At 53.5% G+C, this 19,654-nt stretch overlaps 2 protein-coding genes and 1 long non-coding RNA gene across 8 annotated transcripts in view; 1 reads left to right on the top strand and 2 right to left on the bottom strand.

The window, feature by feature from the left end:
- Positions 1 to 5,672, bottom strand: part of CUL9 (cullin 9) — a 37,474-nt gene extending 31,802 nt beyond the window's left edge. For 3 of the 6 annotated variants that reach the window (XM_007085163.3, XM_007085164.3, XM_042986405.1), the window contains exons 1-6: positions 3,351 to 5,603; positions 2,634 to 2,788; positions 1,808 to 2,317; positions 1,207 to 1,342; positions 865 to 1,058; positions 192 to 597 (exon numbers count right to left, since the gene is read on the bottom strand). In XM_007085163.3, coding sequence (XP_007085225.2) covers positions 192 to 597; positions 865 to 1,058; positions 1,207 to 1,342; positions 1,808 to 2,317; positions 2,634 to 2,788; positions 3,351 to 4,083 — 2,134 coding nt within the window. In that variant the 5' untranslated portion in view covers positions 4,084 to 5,603. The other 3 variants (XM_042986408.1, XM_042986409.1, XM_042986407.1) reach the window with 3 other exon arrangements.
- Positions 5,673 to 6,312: 640 nt separating this feature from the next.
- On the bottom strand, positions 6,313 to 16,164 carry SRF (serum response factor). Its single transcript, XM_015538929.2, has 7 exons — positions 15,321 to 16,164; positions 13,410 to 13,676; positions 11,343 to 11,604; positions 10,661 to 10,780; positions 9,452 to 9,643; positions 8,964 to 9,040; positions 6,313 to 8,757 (listed from the first exon to the last, which is right to left on the bottom strand). Exons 1-7 carry the CDS (start codon positions 15,840 to 15,842, stop codon positions 8,662 to 8,664), a joined length of 1,536 nt encoding a protein of 511 aa, XP_015394415.2. The 5' UTR covers positions 15,843 to 16,164; the 3' UTR covers positions 6,313 to 8,661.
- On the top strand, positions 12,400 to 17,692 carry LOC122238638. Its single transcript, XR_006217657.1, has 3 exons — positions 12,400 to 12,942; positions 16,248 to 16,436; positions 16,815 to 17,692. It is a non-coding gene; the product is annotated as an uncharacterized LOC122238638 (long non-coding RNA).
- Positions 17,693 to 19,654: the final 1,962 nt, after the last annotated feature.

Here is a 19,654-nt window from a genome sequence, read left to right as displayed (position 1 = left end):
GAAGGTAGGGAGCAGTGATTGGTTACACACACTCAAGGTCAAAGGAAGGAAGATGGATGAATGCTTCCAAAGCATTTTCCCATGCAACAGCAATCTTCCTCCACAGCTTTCCTCTACCCTAACTACTTCTGTGGGGACTGCCCGGGACTTGTTCCAACTTCTTCACCCTCCCTTCCCAGCACCTGACTCACCACTGGCTGCCTCCTTCATCTCAGGGGGAAGAACCATCCCCTCAGTCACCAGAAGTTGGTTAAACAGCTGTGAATCACTCTGTGCCATGGGGGGCTCAGTTTTTCCCTTGGCAGTGTCTGCATCTGCCTTTGGGGGCTCAGCTTTTGCTTTGGGAGACTCAGTCTCTTCTTCTGAGAAGTTGACCTCCAACTTGGACTCCTCTTCTGGATTTGGAGAACATGAGTGACTTCGTGAAGAAGACGAGATGCTCAGTTCATCAGGCAGCAGTGCATACTTGGTGTAGATTTGGGAGTTGAGCAGGTCACTGAGGGTACTGCCCTCAAACCGATTACTGAGCACCTGCAGCAGACCCTCAGCCATCTCTACGGGCACGGAGATTTCCCCCAAGGCCTTTTCACCCAGGGTCTGTCAACAGAAGGAGGTAGGCATTTCAGGGACGGGCAGACGCAAAGGTCCTAGCGGACAGTAATAGACAGGGTGGCCGCCTCCCGCCATGACTTGCACACTTCTACATACCAGACCTCACAGGATTTGTCTCCTTCCCCAGCAGGCCCCCTCATACTCTCTCATCTCTAGCTCCAGCCTCCCCCTAAGCACTCCCTTATCTAGAACTCCCTTAGAGAATCTCACCTCCAAATCCACTACAAACCAAGTATCCCAGGCCTAAGATACCTCATCCAGGTTCTCCCGAAGATTCTGGAAAATTGGCTGCTGCTCACATACATCCAGCTTCTTGATGAAGAAGAGCAGCTCCCACCACTCAGCCTGAGTCAGGTATCCCAATCGCTCATTCTTCTGAGGCTCAGGCTGGAGGTATGGCAAAGAGTAGAGCCCATCCACAGGTTTCCAGTCCCAGGAGGGAAGTGCTGAGGATATAGGCACAGGGGTGTCATCATCCAACAGGAACAGAGTGCATTTCTGAATCTCTGGGGCAGCTCCTAGTCAGGAGTAGCTTTGTCCCAGTCCTACTCCTCTGTTCAAAGACATGCTGTCCATGTGCCCTCTAAGGCTCACCTGTGCCCAGCAGAGGAGCCCCTGCCCCCTTCTCCACAGCTCCTGAAGCCGCATCCTCAGCAGCTTCCTCAGGGCCCAAGATCTCCAGCATGTGCCAGTGCACCCAGTAGGTGCGGCCTGTTGACTGCCAGAAGACCTGGTATGGAGGGAAGAAGAAAGAAGGACGAATTGGCTTCTGACCCCTGGGCGGTGCAGGCTTGAGAGGATAAGGCTGGGCACACAGTCCTCAGATACACACCTGACTAAGCTTCAGAAAGCCTCTGTATGGCAAAAGACTCCACTCTCCAAAGGGTGGGCCCTGCCTCTCATCTCCTCCTGACCTTGATGGCCTCTGCTCTGACACTCCCTCCCAGCCAACTCCATGGCTCTATATATCAGCTGTGTTTCCCGGGTGTGAGTCTGCTTGGCCTCATAGCCCACCCACTCCCACTAGATTTTCTCAGCCCTCCAAATTTTCCCAACCCCCTTTAACCATTCTAATCCCCTTGGGGGTTTTCTCCATGGGTGGCCTGCCAGAGAGCCCCCTACTTGGAAGCCCCACCTATACCTTTCCACCTAGATCCCCAACAGTGTCCCACACATGACCTCTGCCCTTGCTCACCTGCACAGGGGGCACGCCATTGTTGCTTTGCCGGAACTCGCCCTCGTCCCCAGCGCTGACCTCCTCGTAGTCATCCAGCATGCGAACTCGCATCCCGGCCTGCAGCGTCTCTCGCACATACTCACCATAGCCACAGCGACTCGAGAATTCAGAGCGCTGACGGAAGGCCCGTTCTTGCTTTCTAGGGGTGGCAACCATGGCAGGGAGCAAAAGACTAGGGCCTGAAACGCAGGGCTGAAAGATGGACCGCGTTGGCCGCGGTGATGACGTGCTCTGTTCGCTGAGGTTCCGGGCCCAGCCCATGCTCCGCACCAGCTCTGAGATGAGGCTGCCCACAGCCATACTGAACTCCAGCTCCCGCTGCCCCCGGCCTTTCTCCCGGCTGAACTCCCTTGGGGACAGGGAGCCTCGGTCTCCAGCCCCTGGCTCTGGACTGTTATTCAGCTGATCCAGCAGGGAGGTGACACATAGATAACGTTTCACCAGGGAGAAGAGCAGCTTTCCTGGGATCTGTAGGACACAGTCCGTGGTGTAGGTGCATCTTTTCCCAGCTTCAGCCCCTCTCCTTTCCCCACAATATCATGTTCTACAGAAAAATTTAAATGCCTTATCCCCACACTTGTAGGTCTCAAACTGTGATTTATGTAACACACAAGGAGTTCCTGGGGTCTAATCTCAGAAATTCTGAGTGGGGAGGCAAGCTTGAACCTTCATTTTAACAAGCTCCCCAAGTGGCTCTGGTGCGGACGCATAATCCCGAACCACATTTTCAGAAGTGACGTCCTAGGCCTTGTACACAGCATTTCCCCCATAGCTGCCAGAGTACCTGAGGCAGATGAATGCCCTCAAAGGCCATGCAGTGTTCCTCAGAGGATGTGGTCTCTGCAAACAGCTCCAGCAAAGTATAGCGGCTGTCAAAATCCATGTGCTGCTCGATGCCATCTTGCTGGCTCAGTGACAGAAGGACGTGAGCCCGACTCCCTGTAATCCATACCCAGTCTGTATCTTCTCAATCCCCAATACTTCCCCTGCCTTTCCTAAACTATCTATCTCCTACCCCAGGGGCCTTCAAACTTCTTTGCGACTGAGACTCTCCCAGGAAGGTATATACATTTTACTTGGTAACCTGGTATAAATACACATACGTACAACTGAAACATATATTTAATGCTACATAACTTATCTTGCCAAGTGCTACCTACTAGTTATTCTACGTTAAAAAGTGTTGGTTGTAACCCACCAAACTGATTTCACAATCAACAAATTCCAACCTACCACTTAAAAATATAAACCTACCCTAGTCTCTTCTCTGCCACTGCACTGAGAATGGACAGATAAACCAGGTACTATTATTTTTTCCTATTTATATACCTGTAATAGTTTATTAATTTATACTCCTTTTTTTTTTTTGCATTGAATTGGTATTCAGCAATTCAAGAACTAGGAGTTCTTACAGAGTTGGGCAATCCCTCCTCTTTCTGTTTTTACTCCTCCTGGCCCCAATTTCTCCAGTACTTTCCTTCTTCCCCTGACTGTCTCTTACCAGCATCGTGGGCTGCCAGAGCCTGCAGCATCTTGCCAGCACTCCGACGGATCTGAGGCTCAGGGTTGCATAACATGTGCATAAGCAGGTCCAGGGCTCCTGTCTCCCTGAAGACCCCAGTGAGGGGCCCAATGCTGGCATAGGCACTGAGCACATGGATGGTGTGGAGCACAGCAGCTGTGAGGCTCGAGGTCCCACCTTCTGCCAGCTGCCTGGCAGCCCTGCGCACCAGTGCCCGCACATCAGCCTCCATCTCTCCCATTGCTGTGTCATCCAGACCTCCGGGATCGCAGGAAAAGCTTCCTGAACCCCCAGCTTGTTCATGCTGAGGTCCCTTAGATAGAGCCCGCTCACCTAACAGCATGGGGCAGTTGGCGTAGACTTCGGGGGTTGACAGCCACATGAGGATGTGCTCTGTCTTACCCTCTTCCACACCCACTCTGCCCACTTCCCCACACTTCAGAACACTCCATCGGATGAGGTATTCAGGATGCCCATCATGCCCAGGCCGCTGTCGAATAAGCTCTTCAGGATATGCCTGCAGCCGGGGCCCCAAGGGCACCATGACGTCCCCAGTGCGCCGTTCCCCCACCATCCTGACCTCCTGGGACACAGAAGGAGAAAGATAAAGGTAATGAGGGCAACGGAAAAGACTACACCGACGGGGTGGAACCTTGAGACATAGATTGGGTGCAGGGTGGAAGTTACAGGCCAAATAGAAAAAGCCAAGCATAGGATGAAATATATAACGTGAACATACTTTGGGATTTATAAGGAAGGAGAATGCAGTGGAAACAACAACAGGATGAAACGAAGGGGTTTAAGAGATGGAAGAGGTTACAAGAGAGGATAAGAAGAAAAGGGTAACAAAAAGAATGACAGTTAAGCAGGACAGTCTGAGCAGAAGAGCAGTATGGCTGAGGGCTACAGATCAAGACTTAGAAGGATAACATGGGTGGGCAGACAGGACAGCAGCATGGGAGACAGTGGGGCAGAACAAATGTGGATAGTCAGGATGCAGGAGGGGTAGGAGGGAGTAAAAATGACAGCATAAAGCTGGAATGTGGATATAAACGAGTGGGCCATAGCAGATAGAGAAAACAGACAACGGAGGCTGGGCAGTGGGCACCCACATCCAGATGACTGGATGGGAAAGTGTATCAGAGTATTGTGAGCAGGAGAGGGGCTGAAGGGGCCAGATTATATTATAGGAAAAAAGACCAGGACCCACCTGGCACTTAAGCTGTATGTAGGGTGAGGTTCATAAATATGGAGATGGTGATCATGGAGTTGAAGGGTAGGAAATAAGGTCAGGAGATGATGAAGATATTAGAGACGCAATATGGCACAGAGGAGAGTCAGATTAAGAGTGACTTCGAATTCTGGCTCTTTCACTTATTCTGTGATTATTTTTTGGACAAGTTGCTTCATCCCTGAACCTCAGTTCCCTTCTCTTCAACATGGTAACAGTATTCATACCCACCCCATGAAGCTGTGGTAAAAACTAAATAAGATCATGTATGTAAAGCACCTAGAGCAGCCGCTAGCACATCGTGAGAGCTCAGTAAACACAATCTAATATTCTTAGCTGGAGAAGGGAGGGGCAGTCCTCAGATAAATTTAGTCATTAAGCCAAAAGATGATAAATGGGAGTGGGAAGACGACTAAGCTGGTGATCAGGGAAAGGTATGTGTGATATAAAGCAGAATGGGGACAGTGGGGAGTGGTAAGAGTAGGAATGGGGCGGGCGGGGATAGAAGACGACAGAAGAAAAGCGTGAAGAAGAGGGGAAACATGGGATGTGGACCTCAATGGGGGCAGGGGTCCTGGTAGTGTGGCGGGGGTCGGGGTGGGGTTGGGGGGACAAGGCAGGGAAGTGACTTAGCGATGGACAACCGATGAGCAGGGTGAAGTAAAACCACCGATGGGCTAAAGTGGGGGGTAGAAGCAGAACTATCATGGGCCTAGAACAGAAGCTGTAAACTGAGGTGTGGGGGTGAGGTCTGGACCTGGGGATGAGACAGCAGGTAGACGCGTGTAGGAAGGTCAGGCCCAAGCTTGCAGACCATGGGGTGGCGGAGGCCACTAGGGCAGCGGAACGGCTTTAGGAGGCGGGGTGAGGATGGGGGGGCGCGGTCCGAGGAGGCTGACAGGACCGAGAGAATCTCAGAGAGCAAGACCTGGCTCCCGTCGTCAACCCCACGGAGACCGCGTCTAGGAGCGGGAAGGGAACGCGGCAGGGACTGGGTCGCCTCAGGACCCTCCTCTCACCTCCCACCGCCCGGCTTGGCCCTCGCTGGGAGCCAGCGGCCGATCCCGCCGTCCTGGCCCCGCCTCTTCAGCAGCTCCCTTCCGGGTCACACGGCGAGGGAGGGCCCGGCCCGGCTTCTACGGGTCCCCAAGCGGCCCACAGTCGAGCGTGGCGGAAGGGCGCGCGAGTGGAGCATGCGTAGTGGCTGCGTCGCTGCGTTGGGGGCGCGCTGCAGTCAGAGGCGGCGCTCGTTGTCGCGTTGCTCCTCGTTGCAGAAGTACGCAGCGCTTTCCCTCCATCACCTCGGAAGCAGCATTGGCATACAGTGGGTCGGCTTCCCCATCCACCAGAAACCTACACCTTCAGCCCGGAGCTGTCCTTTGAGTTTTCACGAGGTCACGTGGCCATGAGTTTCCCAAACCCAAACTCCTTAAGCAGTGCTTTGGCTTGGTTGAGTCACTTTACCTATAAATTAATATGGCTCATCTGTGTGTTGGCCTAAACACCTAACAAAACCATGCACAAAGATAAAGGCTCCAGCTCCCCGAAATGTTCCTTAGATTAAGCCGCAGGGCAGCCCAAAGCACCCCTTAGCTTTGCCCTTGTTCTCATCAAGCAGCCAGGCTTGCATCTCAGAGCAACGTTTAGAGTTTGATTCCTTTTCATTCTTCCCTCCCTCCCTACACGGAGAAACGGAGGCAAAGACCCCACTGTCTGTGCACAAAAATGATACATTTATTGAAAGAGTATTTTTTTAATACAAAAGAAAGCTCTGTACATAGGACTGTGACCATGTCCACTATTCCTGGGTCAGCATCCCAGGGGAAGTAGAAACCACTTACATACACACTCCACGTTCATACACACGCACACACACACACACACTCAGGCACACACACTTGCACACACATGCACACGCGCACGCACATACACACACGCACTCCAGAGTCACCAAGGAAGGGAAACACCAAGGGTTGCTGCACATATAAATGCCACCTCATCCCTGACACACACATGTTCTCTCAAGGCCACGCTCACACAACACACATTATAAGCACTTTGCCTGATTCACTCACTGGGTCTGTCTTTCGTGAGAAGGAGAGGAGGAATTCATCAGTCTCCTTCCCTGGGTGGGGGAGTGGGGAGTGAGTGAATGATCGTGGAGTGAAACAAGAGCAGAGAAAGGGGGCTGGGCAGTTACAGACCTGAGTCCCAAGCTCCCCCACTCTCTGGCCCCTGATTTGCCATGCCCCAGCCTTGTAAGCCACCCATAAACCCCAGCTATCTCCAGGAGAAAGCCCAGAATGGTGACTTCCATCTTGGTACCCCAAACTGGGGCAAGACAGCAATGGGGGTTAGAGGTTACAGGGGTTCTCAAACATGTCGGCAAATCATCCCCTTGATAACTAGGCTGTGCACAAAAACTTCCCCCACCCCTTCACCTAATCACAGAAGCAGGATTGTTCTTCCTGAAGGCAGTCACAGGGGTTAATAAAACTCCACCCCAACTGCTGCCCTGTTCTGAAAAAAAGCTCCCTTTCTGGATATAGGGGTTGAAGGTAGGCTCTGACACAGGGTAAAAGACCCTCCCCCTATGCTGGCCCATCCTCAAGGTCTACCCCGTAGTGGGCAGAGTGGGGTAGGGCACGGCCCCTGTACAAATTACATAAATACTGAGGTTACACTTAGAAAAATAAAGTCATTTTCTTCAAGGCTTTTTGTCTTAATTTAAAAAAGTTACAGTAGCTGCTCACTCCCTGGGAGAGCTGCCCATTTCTGGCTCCCCTATCTCTATACTCAGCCCAAGAGCTGCTCCCATTTCTTCTGCCCCCCATTCCTGCCTCTCACCCCCTCCCAGACCCCACCCTGCTCACTGCAACTTGGGCCCCAGGCAGCTGCAGGCCTGGGGGAGCGCAAGGCTGCAATGCCCATGTGTGTGGCACAAATGAAGTCAGTTGCCTCTACCTGACACCCTCCCACCCCCGCCCCCACATTTGGTCTCCCTCTTCCCTCTCCCTTGCAACAGCCCTAAAGGGCAAAAAGAGACCCAGGGCTGTGGGTCACCCTCCCCACCCCGTTGGGGCATGGCCTGAGGGCCCCTCCCCCGGTTTTCTCCTGGAAACAACCCAGGACCGGGCAATCCCAGAATCTCCCCTACACACTGGTGGGCCCCGAGCTCATGGGGTGGCTCTGTCCCCAGAGGCCCAGCCAGTTCCGGGGAGCCCCAGGGCTCCCCAGGGAAGGGGAGCTTGGGGAGGGAGGGGGACGAGAAAAACGCCATAAAAAAAAGTTTAAATATTTTAAAAATATATATTTATAGATTTGTTTTCACTTCGTCTCCTCAAATAAAAAGTTCAAAATCAACTTTAAGTAAAGCAGCTGGGAGGAGAGGGGGGGGAAGACAGGGTGAGAGGGAACACTGGTGGTTCCCTCCAACCCGGGAGTCCCTGGAGTCCCAAGGGGATTGGCAAGGCAGGGCAGGGCAGATGGCCCCAGAAACCTGCTCTGTGCACAGGCCCAGTTCTCAGGAGCTGCAGAGACAACGGGGCGGCAGCGTGAGGGAAGAAGCCCCATCTCCCCAGGTGGCTCCCTGAGGGGCAGGGGTAGGGCTCTTTTTGTCCAGCCTGTGACAGACACAGGGCTGACACAGAGTCAGCAAGGCTGGGAGAGGACCCCAACTGCTTCCTCAGGGGGAACACGGTGCCTAGTCCCACAGAGGCCTGTGTGTGGGAAGGTGGGGCACGGTCCCATTGGATAAGCTAATACTCATGGCAAACATGGAGCCAAGCTGGCAAGGGGAGTCTGAGGAGGGAGGACAGCCCCACCATCAACAGAAAATGGGAGGTGGAGCTAGGAGGGGAGGGTGAGGGAGGACGGGGTGGAGGGCAGGCTGGCCCATTTCTTTGGCTGGAGTGAGAGGGCTCAGTCCCGTGGCTGCCCACTCCTCCTCCCTGCCTCCCTCCTGCGGCCCGTCAACGTGTGTGTAAAGAAAACGTGAAAAGGCAACAATAAATAAGTGGTGCCATCCCTTGGGCCATCTGTCCAGGGCGGCAGGGCGGATCAGTCACTCTTGGTGCTGTGGGCGGCGTCCAGGTTCACCACCTGTAACTCGGTGAGGTTGCTGCTGCTCCCAGCCTGCTGCCCTATCACAGCCATCTGGAGGGAAAAGGATGTGTAAGGAAGAGGGACCAGCCAGGGGAAGCTCCCACTGCTTGCCTGCCTGTCCACCACAGGCCTGACCAGGAAAACAGGCCTCCTGACTAGGGATCTTGGCTTTGACCAATAGGTAAATTGAATCCCCAAGGTCAAGATAAAGAAATGGCTGGCTGGCTGGCATAGGGTGAAGGGTGCCCCCCACCTACCTGGTGAAGCTGAACTGCAGAAACAGGGATCTGCACTGTCCCAGATGGTGCCGTCAGGAACACCTGGGGGACACCACCTGCAGTGGGAAACCACAAAAGATACTCAAATCGCCTGCTCAAGTGAAACTTCCAGATTATCGGAGAAGTGATGATAAATGCACAAGTGACCCGGTAAGTCTCAGACGTACGTGCCCAAAGGTGAGTGTCCAAATGTGTCCGTGTCCATGTGTGCATGTAGGTATGCGTTTTCAAGAGTGCACATGTAGCCTATGAACAGCTATGGGTGTCAAAATATATGTGCAAACATTCGTGTGTGTGTGTGTGTGTGTGTGTGTGTGTGTGTGTGTGTGTGTAGGTATATGTGTGGACATCCTAGTTTGTGTATGTGAATGTGTACATCTAGGTGTATATGTGGGGGACCATTTGAGTATGTGAGTATATAAGGGAGGAAATGGTCCTCCTTTTCTCAGCCCCACCCCACAACTCACCTTGTTCCTGGACCTGGCTGTGGGACACCTGCATGGTGGATGGCGCCTGGGAGAAGGCATTGAGCACGGTGAGGCTGCCATCAGCCAAGCCCGAGGTGGGTGCATACATCACCGCATGGGGACTAGGGTACATCATGTGGCCGCCCACAGTTGTGGGCACGGATGACGTCATGATGGTGGCGGGCAATGTCACTGGCAAACACAGACACACATCTGTGAGGTTGGCACTGGCCCCCATCCCACTCCCAGGAATTCCAGGACTCCAGAGCCCTCATGCCACTTCCCAGGTCAGAAGTGGGAGAAGACTCATTCCTCTGCTCCCTTTCATCAACTAAGAAAAGCCTTATTTTTTTCTTGAACACGAGAGCACCAACCTTTAATTGTATCCTATCACATTGTACCATTCAATTGTCTATCTGCTGAATTCTTTGTTCCAAGACCCTAAGGCCCTGGGAAAAACAAAGATTACAATGACTGACCCACTCTAAGGAAACTCACATACTCCCTTTTCAGGGGGTTCCATTATCCCATTTTTATTTGTTCTCACTTCTCCCTCTTTGTAAACGTGTGGCTAACAAACTCATCTTTTAAACATCAAACGTTAACGTGCATAAGGTCACCTGGGATCTTGTTAAAAAGCAGATTCTAGTTCAGTAGGTTTGGGGTAAGATTTAAGAGTCTGCATTTCTATCAAGCTCCCAGATGATGCTAGGCTTCTGTCCATAGACCACACCTTGTGTAACAAGACTGTCACTAACAAGAACTTAAAATTAATTTTATTTTGAAAGTGTCTCATCATTTCTGAAATGACTAGAGACACCAAGAGGAATTACAGCTACTCAGAACCTAGGATACCCTCCCACAAGGAAACTGCTTTATAAATCTTTCCTGATAATTAAGCAAACATGTGTCTTTGGGCAAGTAACTTCTTTCTGGGCCTCCAGCTTCTCATCTGAATGAAGAGAAGCATGGCCTCAATGCTCCCTAATTTCTTCCTGGAATCCATAGCCCTACCACAGGGCAGGATTCCAAACCCAGCCATCCTCACCTGAATTTCCCATAAGGATTAGAATAAGGGTTAAGCCAAATGCCTCCATCTCCACATTAAGAAATTCTCAGACCTTAGTTATAGGAGGGATATTTCTGGGCACTTTGCTGCTAGGCCTCATGAATGAGGCAGGGCAGGGAGGTGAGAGTTTTGAGCTATACCTGTCCCGCTGGAGGAGGTCTGCGTGAGGTCTGTGCTGCTGTCGCGAGAGGGAGACGCTTGCTGTGGGGCCTGGTGCACCTGAATGGCCTGCACTGGGACCTGCTGGGCCACTGCCCCACCTATGAGACACAGAGACTTACTCATGTTCTGTCCTACCCATCCACCACCTGCACCAAGTACCCACAAACAACCCTAGGCCCAGGGTCTGGCACACTGCTCCCCAACTCCCATAGCTATCTTTCCTGGGAGCTAAACAGGCCCTTTGTGTCCTGAATCTTGTCTCCATGGGTTTCTGCCCTCTGCTCGTGCACTTCCCTCCTCCTCCCACCCCAGGCCTTGCCTCTGCCTCCTTGGTTGACATAGGAGCTAGCACTGAACCATCAAGGACATGACCTATCCTCCACTCAAGGTAGGGAAGTGGTGGAATGTCTATGGTCCCTGTGGCAGTGGGGGGCACAGGGCGGGGCTAGCTAGACAAGGCCAGAGAGTATGGTTGAAACTTATTGACAAGGATAATAGCGGTCCCAGTGGGAAAGGGTGTGCCTACCAGTGGGATATAAGAGGCTTCTCTCAGGCTCTGGCCCCTGCCCACCCTCCTTCTAGCAGGGAAAGAGGTTCTCCTTGTGCCAGCCCTAAACCCACTCTTGGCACGCTCAGTTTGCCCCTTGTGACTTGACTCACCGGGCATGAGGGTGAAGCTGGTAGGCAGCTGCATGAGGCCTCCGGAGGAGACAGGGCCACTGCCTGTACTCTTCAGCACAGTCCCGTTGGCACTGCTGACAGCGCTGGGGCTGACGCTAGCAGACACTGGTGCCAGGTAGTTCGTGATGGGGAAGGAGGGGCCGCTGCTGACTTGCATGGTGGTAGAGGTGCTGGGTGCTGTTTGGATGGTGGAGGTGGTACCCGGCAGGTTGGTGACTGTGAACGCGGGTTTCGGTGTGTCCTACACCCAGAGGAAAGATGCAGCAGTGAGCCTCTACCGGACCCTGCCCCTGCAGAAGCTTTGTGTGGCGTGACACAACCCAGACTGGAACCAGTGAGCTTGGGTTCAAACCCCAGCTCTGCCATTTACCTGCCGTCTGACCCCTGGGCAAGTTACTGAGCTGCTGAACTTCAGTTTCCCGTCTGTAAAAGGAGAAGACCTACCCCCATAGGTGTTGTGAAGATTAATAGGTTAACACACATAAAGTTCCTGACACCTAAAAAGAGCAGTAAGTATTTGCTGCTCTGCTGAGGATACCATCCCAATTCCCTGAATTCTCTGCCCCAGTGAACTGTGGTAAATCACATCGGCTGGGGGACCAGGACACAGGGGTCTATTCCCGGCTCTGGCAGTAATCATCTATGTGACCCTGGGGAAATCACTTCCTCTTTCCGAGCCTCAGTTCTCCTCTTCTGTAAACATGAGGGGGCTGGGCTACTATGTCCTTTAAAAAATCTTTCCAGCTCTGATTTGCCAGGCTTCTGAGATAGGGACAAGAGTTTTTCAGGGAATTTAGGGTTTCAGAGAGATCTTGGGTGTTTGGCAATTAAGCACTCATGCCAAATACTTAACGATTTAAACTATCAATGGAATTTTTTAAATACATAATTTATTATTATTTTTATGTTTGTTTATTTATTTTGAGAGAGCACGTGTGCACATGGGGGAAGGGCAGAGAGAGAGAATCCCAAGCAGGTTGTCAGCCCCAAGCCTGAGGCAGAGCTTTATCTCACTAACCAGGAGATCGTGACCTGGGCTGAAATTAAGAGTCAGATGCTCAACCGACTGAGCCCGTATTAAATAGGCGCTCCTATTAAACTACCAAAGGAATTTATTCCTTCAACAAAGTTCCCTGGGAATAAAGGAGCCCTACTGCTTCAAGAGTTTGCAATTACAGATGATATGCCAGTAAGAGGGGGTATCCCGGAGCACTGACCCTCCCCTCAGCGAGCCTTTGTTCTTAGAAGGGGAAGGAGGAAGCCACAAACTGAGAACCAAGCCCAGAGAACTGAGGGGGTTCAAATACTGGGGGTGGGTCAGTGCGGGATGTTTGCTAGGCAGCTGAGCTCGAAGCCTCTGATTGGCGAAGGCGTTGCTAAGGCAAACAGTGCCGCTTCCTCCGATTGGCCAGTTAGTGAAGGGCCACCCGGAAGGTGGGGCTCCCCAGAGGAGCAATGGAGGAAGCCCCGCCCCCTCTCCTTACCGGGAAGAGGAAGGGGGAGGCGTAACTAGGGCCAGCATCCCTAGCAGCAGCGAATACACTCCCTAAACGTGCCCAGGCCCGGACATCCTGAAGAGGTAGGCGGCTGGCTAGTAAGGTAGTCTCCAGCCCAGTCAACGAGCCCGCCTGTCGACAGTGCTGGGTTCCCAGGACCCTGGAGCCCACGAGTGCTTCCTTCCTACTCCCTGGCAACTCAGCCCGCTGCGAGGGCAGGGCTAAGCTACGCCCCCGCCCCCAGCAGGGAGACAGCTGGCGGGAGGAATGCAAGGGCCCTGCCAGGCGGGCGGGCTGCAGGCGGGAGGCCGGCCTGGAGCCGGAGCCGGCCTTATAAGGGCACGGAGGCCGCCCGCTTATCTAGGGGGCCGGCCTCCTGTCAGGATGGCGAGGATGGACACCTGTCCCCTAGGATGAGGGGCACTAACCCGGCTCCATCCCACCTCGGTGGGCACCTATCCTGAGTGAGGGAGAGACGGGGACCCCCCTCCCCTCTCTGCCGGTGAAGTCCCTCCCCTTCCTTCCCCTCAGATAGACGACCCAAACACACCTTGGTCTCCCCACTGCTGTCGGACTCCGACACCTGGTAGGTGAGGTCTGTCTCTTCAAAGCCCGTGGCACTCATTCTCTGGTCTGTGGTGGGGTCTGAACGGGGTGGAGAGTCTGGCGAGTTGAGGCAGGTCTGAATCAGTGCCTTGCCAGTCTCACTGGTGATCATTGGCTGCAGTTTGCGGGTGGCAAAGGTATACACATGGCCTGTTTCACTGGCCACCAGCAACAGCACCTGTGTCCCTGTCAGCGTGGACAGCTCATAGGCCTGGGGGTAGGGGGGAGGAGATGGGTAGGTCAGCCAAACTATTTCTCTCTACCTTCCTTGGGAAGTAGGGAAGAAAAGAAATACACAGTGATCTCAACCCCCTGTCCGCCCCCCCTGTCCCCCAGGGACCTTCCTCTCCAGTGACTGGGGCAGGGAAAGGGTCTATCAAGATATCTGGAAGTGAGCTGGAGAGCAGAAGAACTACCATGCTCCTCCTCTGAGGAGCAGCCACTGACCTGCAGATACCTCAGGCACAGTCACAGCCCCCTAGTGACAGAATATATAACCTCAGGGGACTTGGGGTGGCAGGGGGCAGGTAGCTGCTCCTGACTACAGCTTAGTGCCAAGAGCCTCATGGAGAGAGGGCTCTCACCCACTCTTCACTGTCACAGGAACCAAACTGAAGTTGCTATCACACTGTAAGTCGCATTAGGGATAAGGGGCCACGCCACGTAAGTTCTAAGCTGTCCCATGTTTCTTCCCAGAAACCACACAAGCCCTAACCTGCTGCCATTTGTCCTTCTGCCCTATAATACTGTGCTACCCCCTTTTTTCTTTCTTTGTCTTGATGCAGTAGCATCTGGAATGATGGGAGAGGAGACGGGGGCTAGATTAGCAGCTACCACCCTTCCATGAGCCCAGGAAGGAAACCAAGGGTGGCCCCATGGATGGTATCCTTACTCTCCCAAAAGTTCCACAACCCACCTTGGAAGCAGCTCTAGTTTCTATAGGGGACAGAAATAAACACTATCCAATGTCCCCAGGGTTCTAGCTTGTTTCCCAGTTCACCTGCTTCCACCCCTTCCCATATCTTCTACACCTCAAGACGGCTCCTTTCCTCATCCCTATTGACTGGATTGCTGGCTGGAAGAGGAAGAATTTCTAGGTACCTCTGCAAACCTCCCTGCCTTCCCCCCAAACTCCATGCACAGATTCTCCCTAGGGCTGGAAACACCACTTGTCCCAAAGGCAGATGGTTCTGAAGTCTGTCCTGCAGGGAGTGTGCGGGTTTCCAGTGGATGCAAAGGAAGACACATGGCCATCGCTCGACTCAGTCCCTGCTGCTCAGGGCAGCATCAGTTCTCCTGCCTTGCTCCCTTACCTGGGGCTCTTAAGCCCCATTCGGTCATCATACCTGTCAGTCCTTCCAGCCAGCACTACTCTTGTGGTGCCCACCTTCTTCCCACACATGCTGGCTCATTGTTGTTACAGAGCTTCAGCCTCTTCACCTCCATACCTTCCCTTGGCCCCCTGCTTTTCCAGCACCCTCCCCCGAACACCAGAAGGCATTGGATCTAGTGACCCCCGCGTCTCATTAACCACCTTCCAAGCAGCCTCCAAGCTTCCCACAACCACTCTTCACCCCTTCACTCCGCAAGGGCCCTGTTCCTCTCTCGCGCCCGTCACTCCCACCTCGGCGCCTTTCCCCTCTTCTCTGGACGTTCGCGGCATCTCCCCTCTCCCCACATTTCCTTAGCGCCCCTCCCCTCTCGCCCTCCTGGGGTAACAGCTATACCCTCCCACACAGCTCCTGCAGACTCGCCGCCTCTCACCTCCGCCTCGGCTCTGCCTTCCTCCCGGGCTCCCCCTGCGCGTCCCCACCCTCCGTGTCCCCGGTGGCCGGCCAGCCTCACGGCCCGGTACCTTCTTCATGATGCCCGTCTTCCTCTTGCTGAAGGTCGTGTAGCGCCGCAGTTTGTTGTCGATGAACTCCATCTTGATCTTCACGCGGCCCCGAGTCTTCTTACCCGGCTTGGCCCCGCTCACCGCGCCGCTCACCGGCCCATAGCCCCCGGTGGCCGCCGCCGCCGCCTCGGGCCCACCGACCACCACGCCGAGCTCCATCTCGCTCAGGCTCCGCTTCAGGCCGCGCCGCTCCGCGCCCAGCTCCTCCTCCTCACCCGACTCCGAGTCGCCCTCGCTGCCGCTGTAGAGGGCCCCCGCGGTGGGCGCCGGGGTGGTTGTCGCTGCTGCTGCAGCCTCCCTCTCGAGGCGGCCCGGCCCGAGCCCCGCGCCGTTCCCGGGAACCCGGCCCCCGTTAGCCCCGCGAGTCCCGCCGCCGCCGCCGCCACCTCCCGGCCGCCCCGTCGGGGTCCGGTTCAGGCTGCCCCCCAGGGCCGAGCCCCGGCCCAGCGCCGCCGCGGCCCCAGCTTGGCTCGGTAACATGGCGCTCAATGCAGGAGGGCGGACGGGCAGTCAGCGAGGAATCGGAGCCGCCGCCGCCACCGCCATCGGCTTCCCGGCTCAACCCGGCACTCCCGCTGCTACTAGAGCCTCTATCGCTGCCGCCGCCGCCGCCGCTGCGAACCCGGGGCCCCTGCACGCCCGGGCCGACCTGGGCCCTCACTTTCCTGCCCCTGTGGCCCGGGTTGCCCCAGGCCGCTCGGAGCGCCCCCTGTCCGTATGCTAGGGCGGCGCGCCCGGCGGCCGTCAGCGTCCCCCGGGGGGCAGGGGCTGCTGGCCGCGGCCGAGACGGCGGGTGGAGGGGGCTGGGACCACGCGCTGGCGGCGGAGGGATCCCCCGACCCTTCCCCCCATATAAAGAGATACAATGTTTCCTTTTATGGCGAGGCCGCTCCTTATATGGTGAGCCCCTGCGCCCCCGCCGCATTGGTCCGTGGTTCCGGCACCTCCGCTCCCCATTGGCCCACAGGGAGCGCTTATTTGCATAGACATACCGAACTCGCTGCTGTCATCCCGCGTCAGACGGCGACTCCGAAAGGGGAGGAGCCGACGCCTCTTAAAGGAACAGGAGAGGAGGTACGACTCCGCCCCCCTGACCGGAGAATGGTGGAGAGAATTGGGAGGAACCTGCTGAGGGGAAGCCTGGGAGTGGACCGGAGTTCAGTCCCGCGGAGAAATGCGAGCAGCACTGGGAACCCGGCATTAGAAGGGCTGGAAGCAAACACTGGGGTAGTTCCTGAGTGGATTGTGCGTGTTGCAGTATATGATATAATGCAGCCCAAATTCCAAGGGAGTGCAGGGATTGGAGCACTTCCCCACGCCTTCCTAAGGGAGGCAAAATTTACTGGCTGAGCCGAGGAGGCTTGGGTCCCTGGCGTCCAGACTTGTCGCTTCCCCGCCGCTCCAACCCTTCCCCTCCCCCCGACTTCCTTTCCCTTTCCCTCTTTTTTCCAGGCAACGACACTTTCCCACCAGAACGGCTCCCCGGTCCTCATTCATCATCCTCTATACTGGAGGGATCTTTGGCAGACATACATCTGGAAAAGACCGGGGGGAGACAGTCGGCCTCCCAGTCCCCGAAGGGGGCAGGGAGACGAGATGAAGATCAGTGAAGACTTCCAGCTGCGGGCTGGGCTGGGGGAGGGGGTTGTCCCGGGGATAAAGCCCACCCTACCGCCAGTGCAAAGGCCTGGGAAAAAATAGAGCCAGACAGAAAGTTTCAGCAAATAAGCCAGCCAGCCAGCATGCGCTCGCGCACACACAGGCGCCCGCGCACACAAACGCACACACGCGCGCACACACACACACACACACACACCCCCTTACCCTTCTATGGAAAGCCCACGAAGGGGTGGACGGTTAGAACTGGAGCGCTGCAAAGCCCAGGTTCAGGGTTTGGGTCTGGATCTCAGCTCCAAGGCCGTGAAAATATCTTGCTTGGGCTTTGCAGTTACAGAAATTACTCAAATCTGGAATCAGCCCCTTTCTAGCCTGCGCCTGGAAATAAGGGTTCGACCTCTCCAAACTCCCATCATATTCCTCATCGTTGGTACCCATCCGCTGAGGTTCTTAATGCAAATTACATGAGATAAAGGCTGAAGCATAGAGTAAGTGGTCAGTTAATAGGAGCTCCTGGGGTAATCGATTCCTCCCTGGAATAAACATCGGGTTGTTTTGAAGGGGATGGGAGAGTGATACTTCCTTTCCTTACAAATTTTTGTGAAGACTAAATAAAGTGGTTGGTTTTGTTTGACCCATTAGTGGTAGTGGTAATGAAATGAATTTAGTGTACTGCAACCAGCATTTAAAATAATAAATGAGTACCACAAAAAGCAAGGGCAAATATTTTTGCATGAAACTTTTGTTTGCATTATTGTTAGGTTGAACCATGTAAAATTGCCATTTTACAGATCAAGAGGGTAGCATATTGTTGATTTCATATGGCTCAATATGTGTGTGTACTTGGTGATGATGTCAATTGCATTTCTTACTGTGAGCCACAGTCCAAAGACTGAGAATACTGAAACAAAGTATGTTCAAGTGATTTGTGAGACCTAATTGTGTGTGCGTATACACACACTCATCAAACCCCTAACTACAGGAAGGAATTAAGAGCTCCTACTCTTCCCCATTTCCCAATAGTTTCAAAGAGGTTTTTTTTCCCCCCTAATTTACTCTACATAACAGGTAGTTTAACATATGGAATGTGTTAGCTCAAGAGGAAGAACAGGTCAAATACATAAATAGGTTCCAGAAGAGCTTTAGGGGCCACTAATGGTGCTTGGGCCTGTGATTTGCCTGAGCAGTACAGTCATAGAACCACAGCCCTGGGCTTTCATTCTTGCCTGACTTCTAAAGACTTTTGTGTTTGAGACCCCTAGTTTAGACACACACATGGTTGATAACCCTTAGCAGTGGCACTCCAGAGGACAACTACCGTCTGCCACATCCACAGGGTATGGTGTGTGGAATGAGCACAGTTCTTAGCTTCCCTTCAAATAGATTGACCTCTCCCACTTCACCCAATCCCTGAGCCATTGCACACCAGCATTAGTGCCCCAGCTCCTTTGCCTGATTGGGATGGCTTCATTTTACATAAAAATCTGGATTCTCCCAATTAGAATTTTTAGCAACTCCTGGTCTATGCACCCGCAAGAGCACTATAGCCCGGAGCTGAATTGAATGGTGGCCACAGCAGAGGCTTCTGCTGTCAGGTTCACTATAGACTCCACACAGCTCACTGAGCTCAGATAAGTGCCCCGCCTGGCCTCTCTGGAATGTGAGTTTGGTGCTTCTCTGATAAGGCCTGTATCACTGTAACCCCTTGGAATATGGGCGCTCATGTCTACCCCTGACCATGAAGGACCTCCAGAGGGGCATCAGAATTCCAGCCAGATGCCCCACATACCACACCATTCCCACATTGACCTTTATTTCGTTCTCCTGATTTTTATCACCCAAATATCAGAACAAAAATTAAGGATATCTTTTAAAAATTATTATCACCAGAGGTCAGGTGCCTCAGTTGGTTAAGTGCCTGACTCTTAATTTTTTTTAATGTTGATTTTTGAGAGAGAGAGAGACAGACAGACAGACAGACAGAGTGTGAGTGGTCGAGGGGCAGAGAGGGAGACACAGAATCTGAAGCAGGCTCCAGGCTCTGAGATGTCAGCACAGAGCCCAATGTGGGGCTGGAACCCACAGACCATGAGATCATGACCTGAGCCAACCGACTGACCCACCCAGGCACCTCATGTGTCCAACTCTTGATTTCGGCTCAGGTCATGATCTCACAAATCATGAGATTGAGCCCCACCACATCACTGCTGTCAGTGCAGAGCCTGCTTGGGATTCTCTCTCTCTGCCCCTCCCCTGCTCATGCTCTTTCTCTCTAAATAAGTATTTTAAAAAATTACTATCACCAAAAGAAAAAAAAAATACCACTCTGAAAGTGTTTGCATTTGGAATTAACCTTTATGCAAGGGCTCTTCATGGAGAACAAGTCTCAGTTGTGATTGCAGCATTAGAGAGAATTGAATGGAAAAGAGGTTGTGACTCAGTGTGCCCAGGAAAAGTCTGGAAAGCCACACTCCAGAGACTACTGGTACTTACCACTGGAGAGCAGGGTTGGAGAGAGAGGAGTGTTTTTTGCTTTATACAAGTCTGTACCATTTGCCTTCTTCCATGACCAGTATTATTTTTTAATTTTTTTCTCTTACAATTAAGTGAAGAAAGAAAACCGGGTAGAGGTAGAATAAATGGATCTTGGTGATGGACTGCACAGGGAAGGGGGT

Source organism: Panthera tigris, chromosome B2 (genome assembly GCF_018350195.1).
Source record: "Panthera tigris isolate Pti1 chromosome B2, P.tigris_Pti1_mat1.1, whole genome shotgun sequence".
NCBI lineage: Eukaryota > Metazoa > Chordata > Mammalia > Carnivora > Felidae > Panthera > Panthera tigris.
This window is presented reverse-complemented; position numbering and strand designations above follow the sequence as displayed.

What these genes read in the sequence shown, in the direction of transcription:
- SRF (XM_015538929.2), bottom strand. Translation starts at nt 15,842, where the DNA reads ATGTTACCGAGCCAAGCTGGGGCCGCGGCGGCGCTGGGCCGGGGCTCG. An exon ending in AGACGGGCATCATGAAGAAG is followed by an intron (nt 13,677 to 15,320) that starts GTACCGGGCCGT and finishes CCCTACCCCCAG; the next exon opens with GCCTATGAGCTGTCCACGCT. An exon ending in CAGCTTCACCCTCATGCCCG is followed by an intron (nt 10,781 to 11,342) that starts GTGAGTCAAGTC and finishes TGTGTCTCATAG; the next exon opens with GTGGGGCAGTGGCCCAGCAG.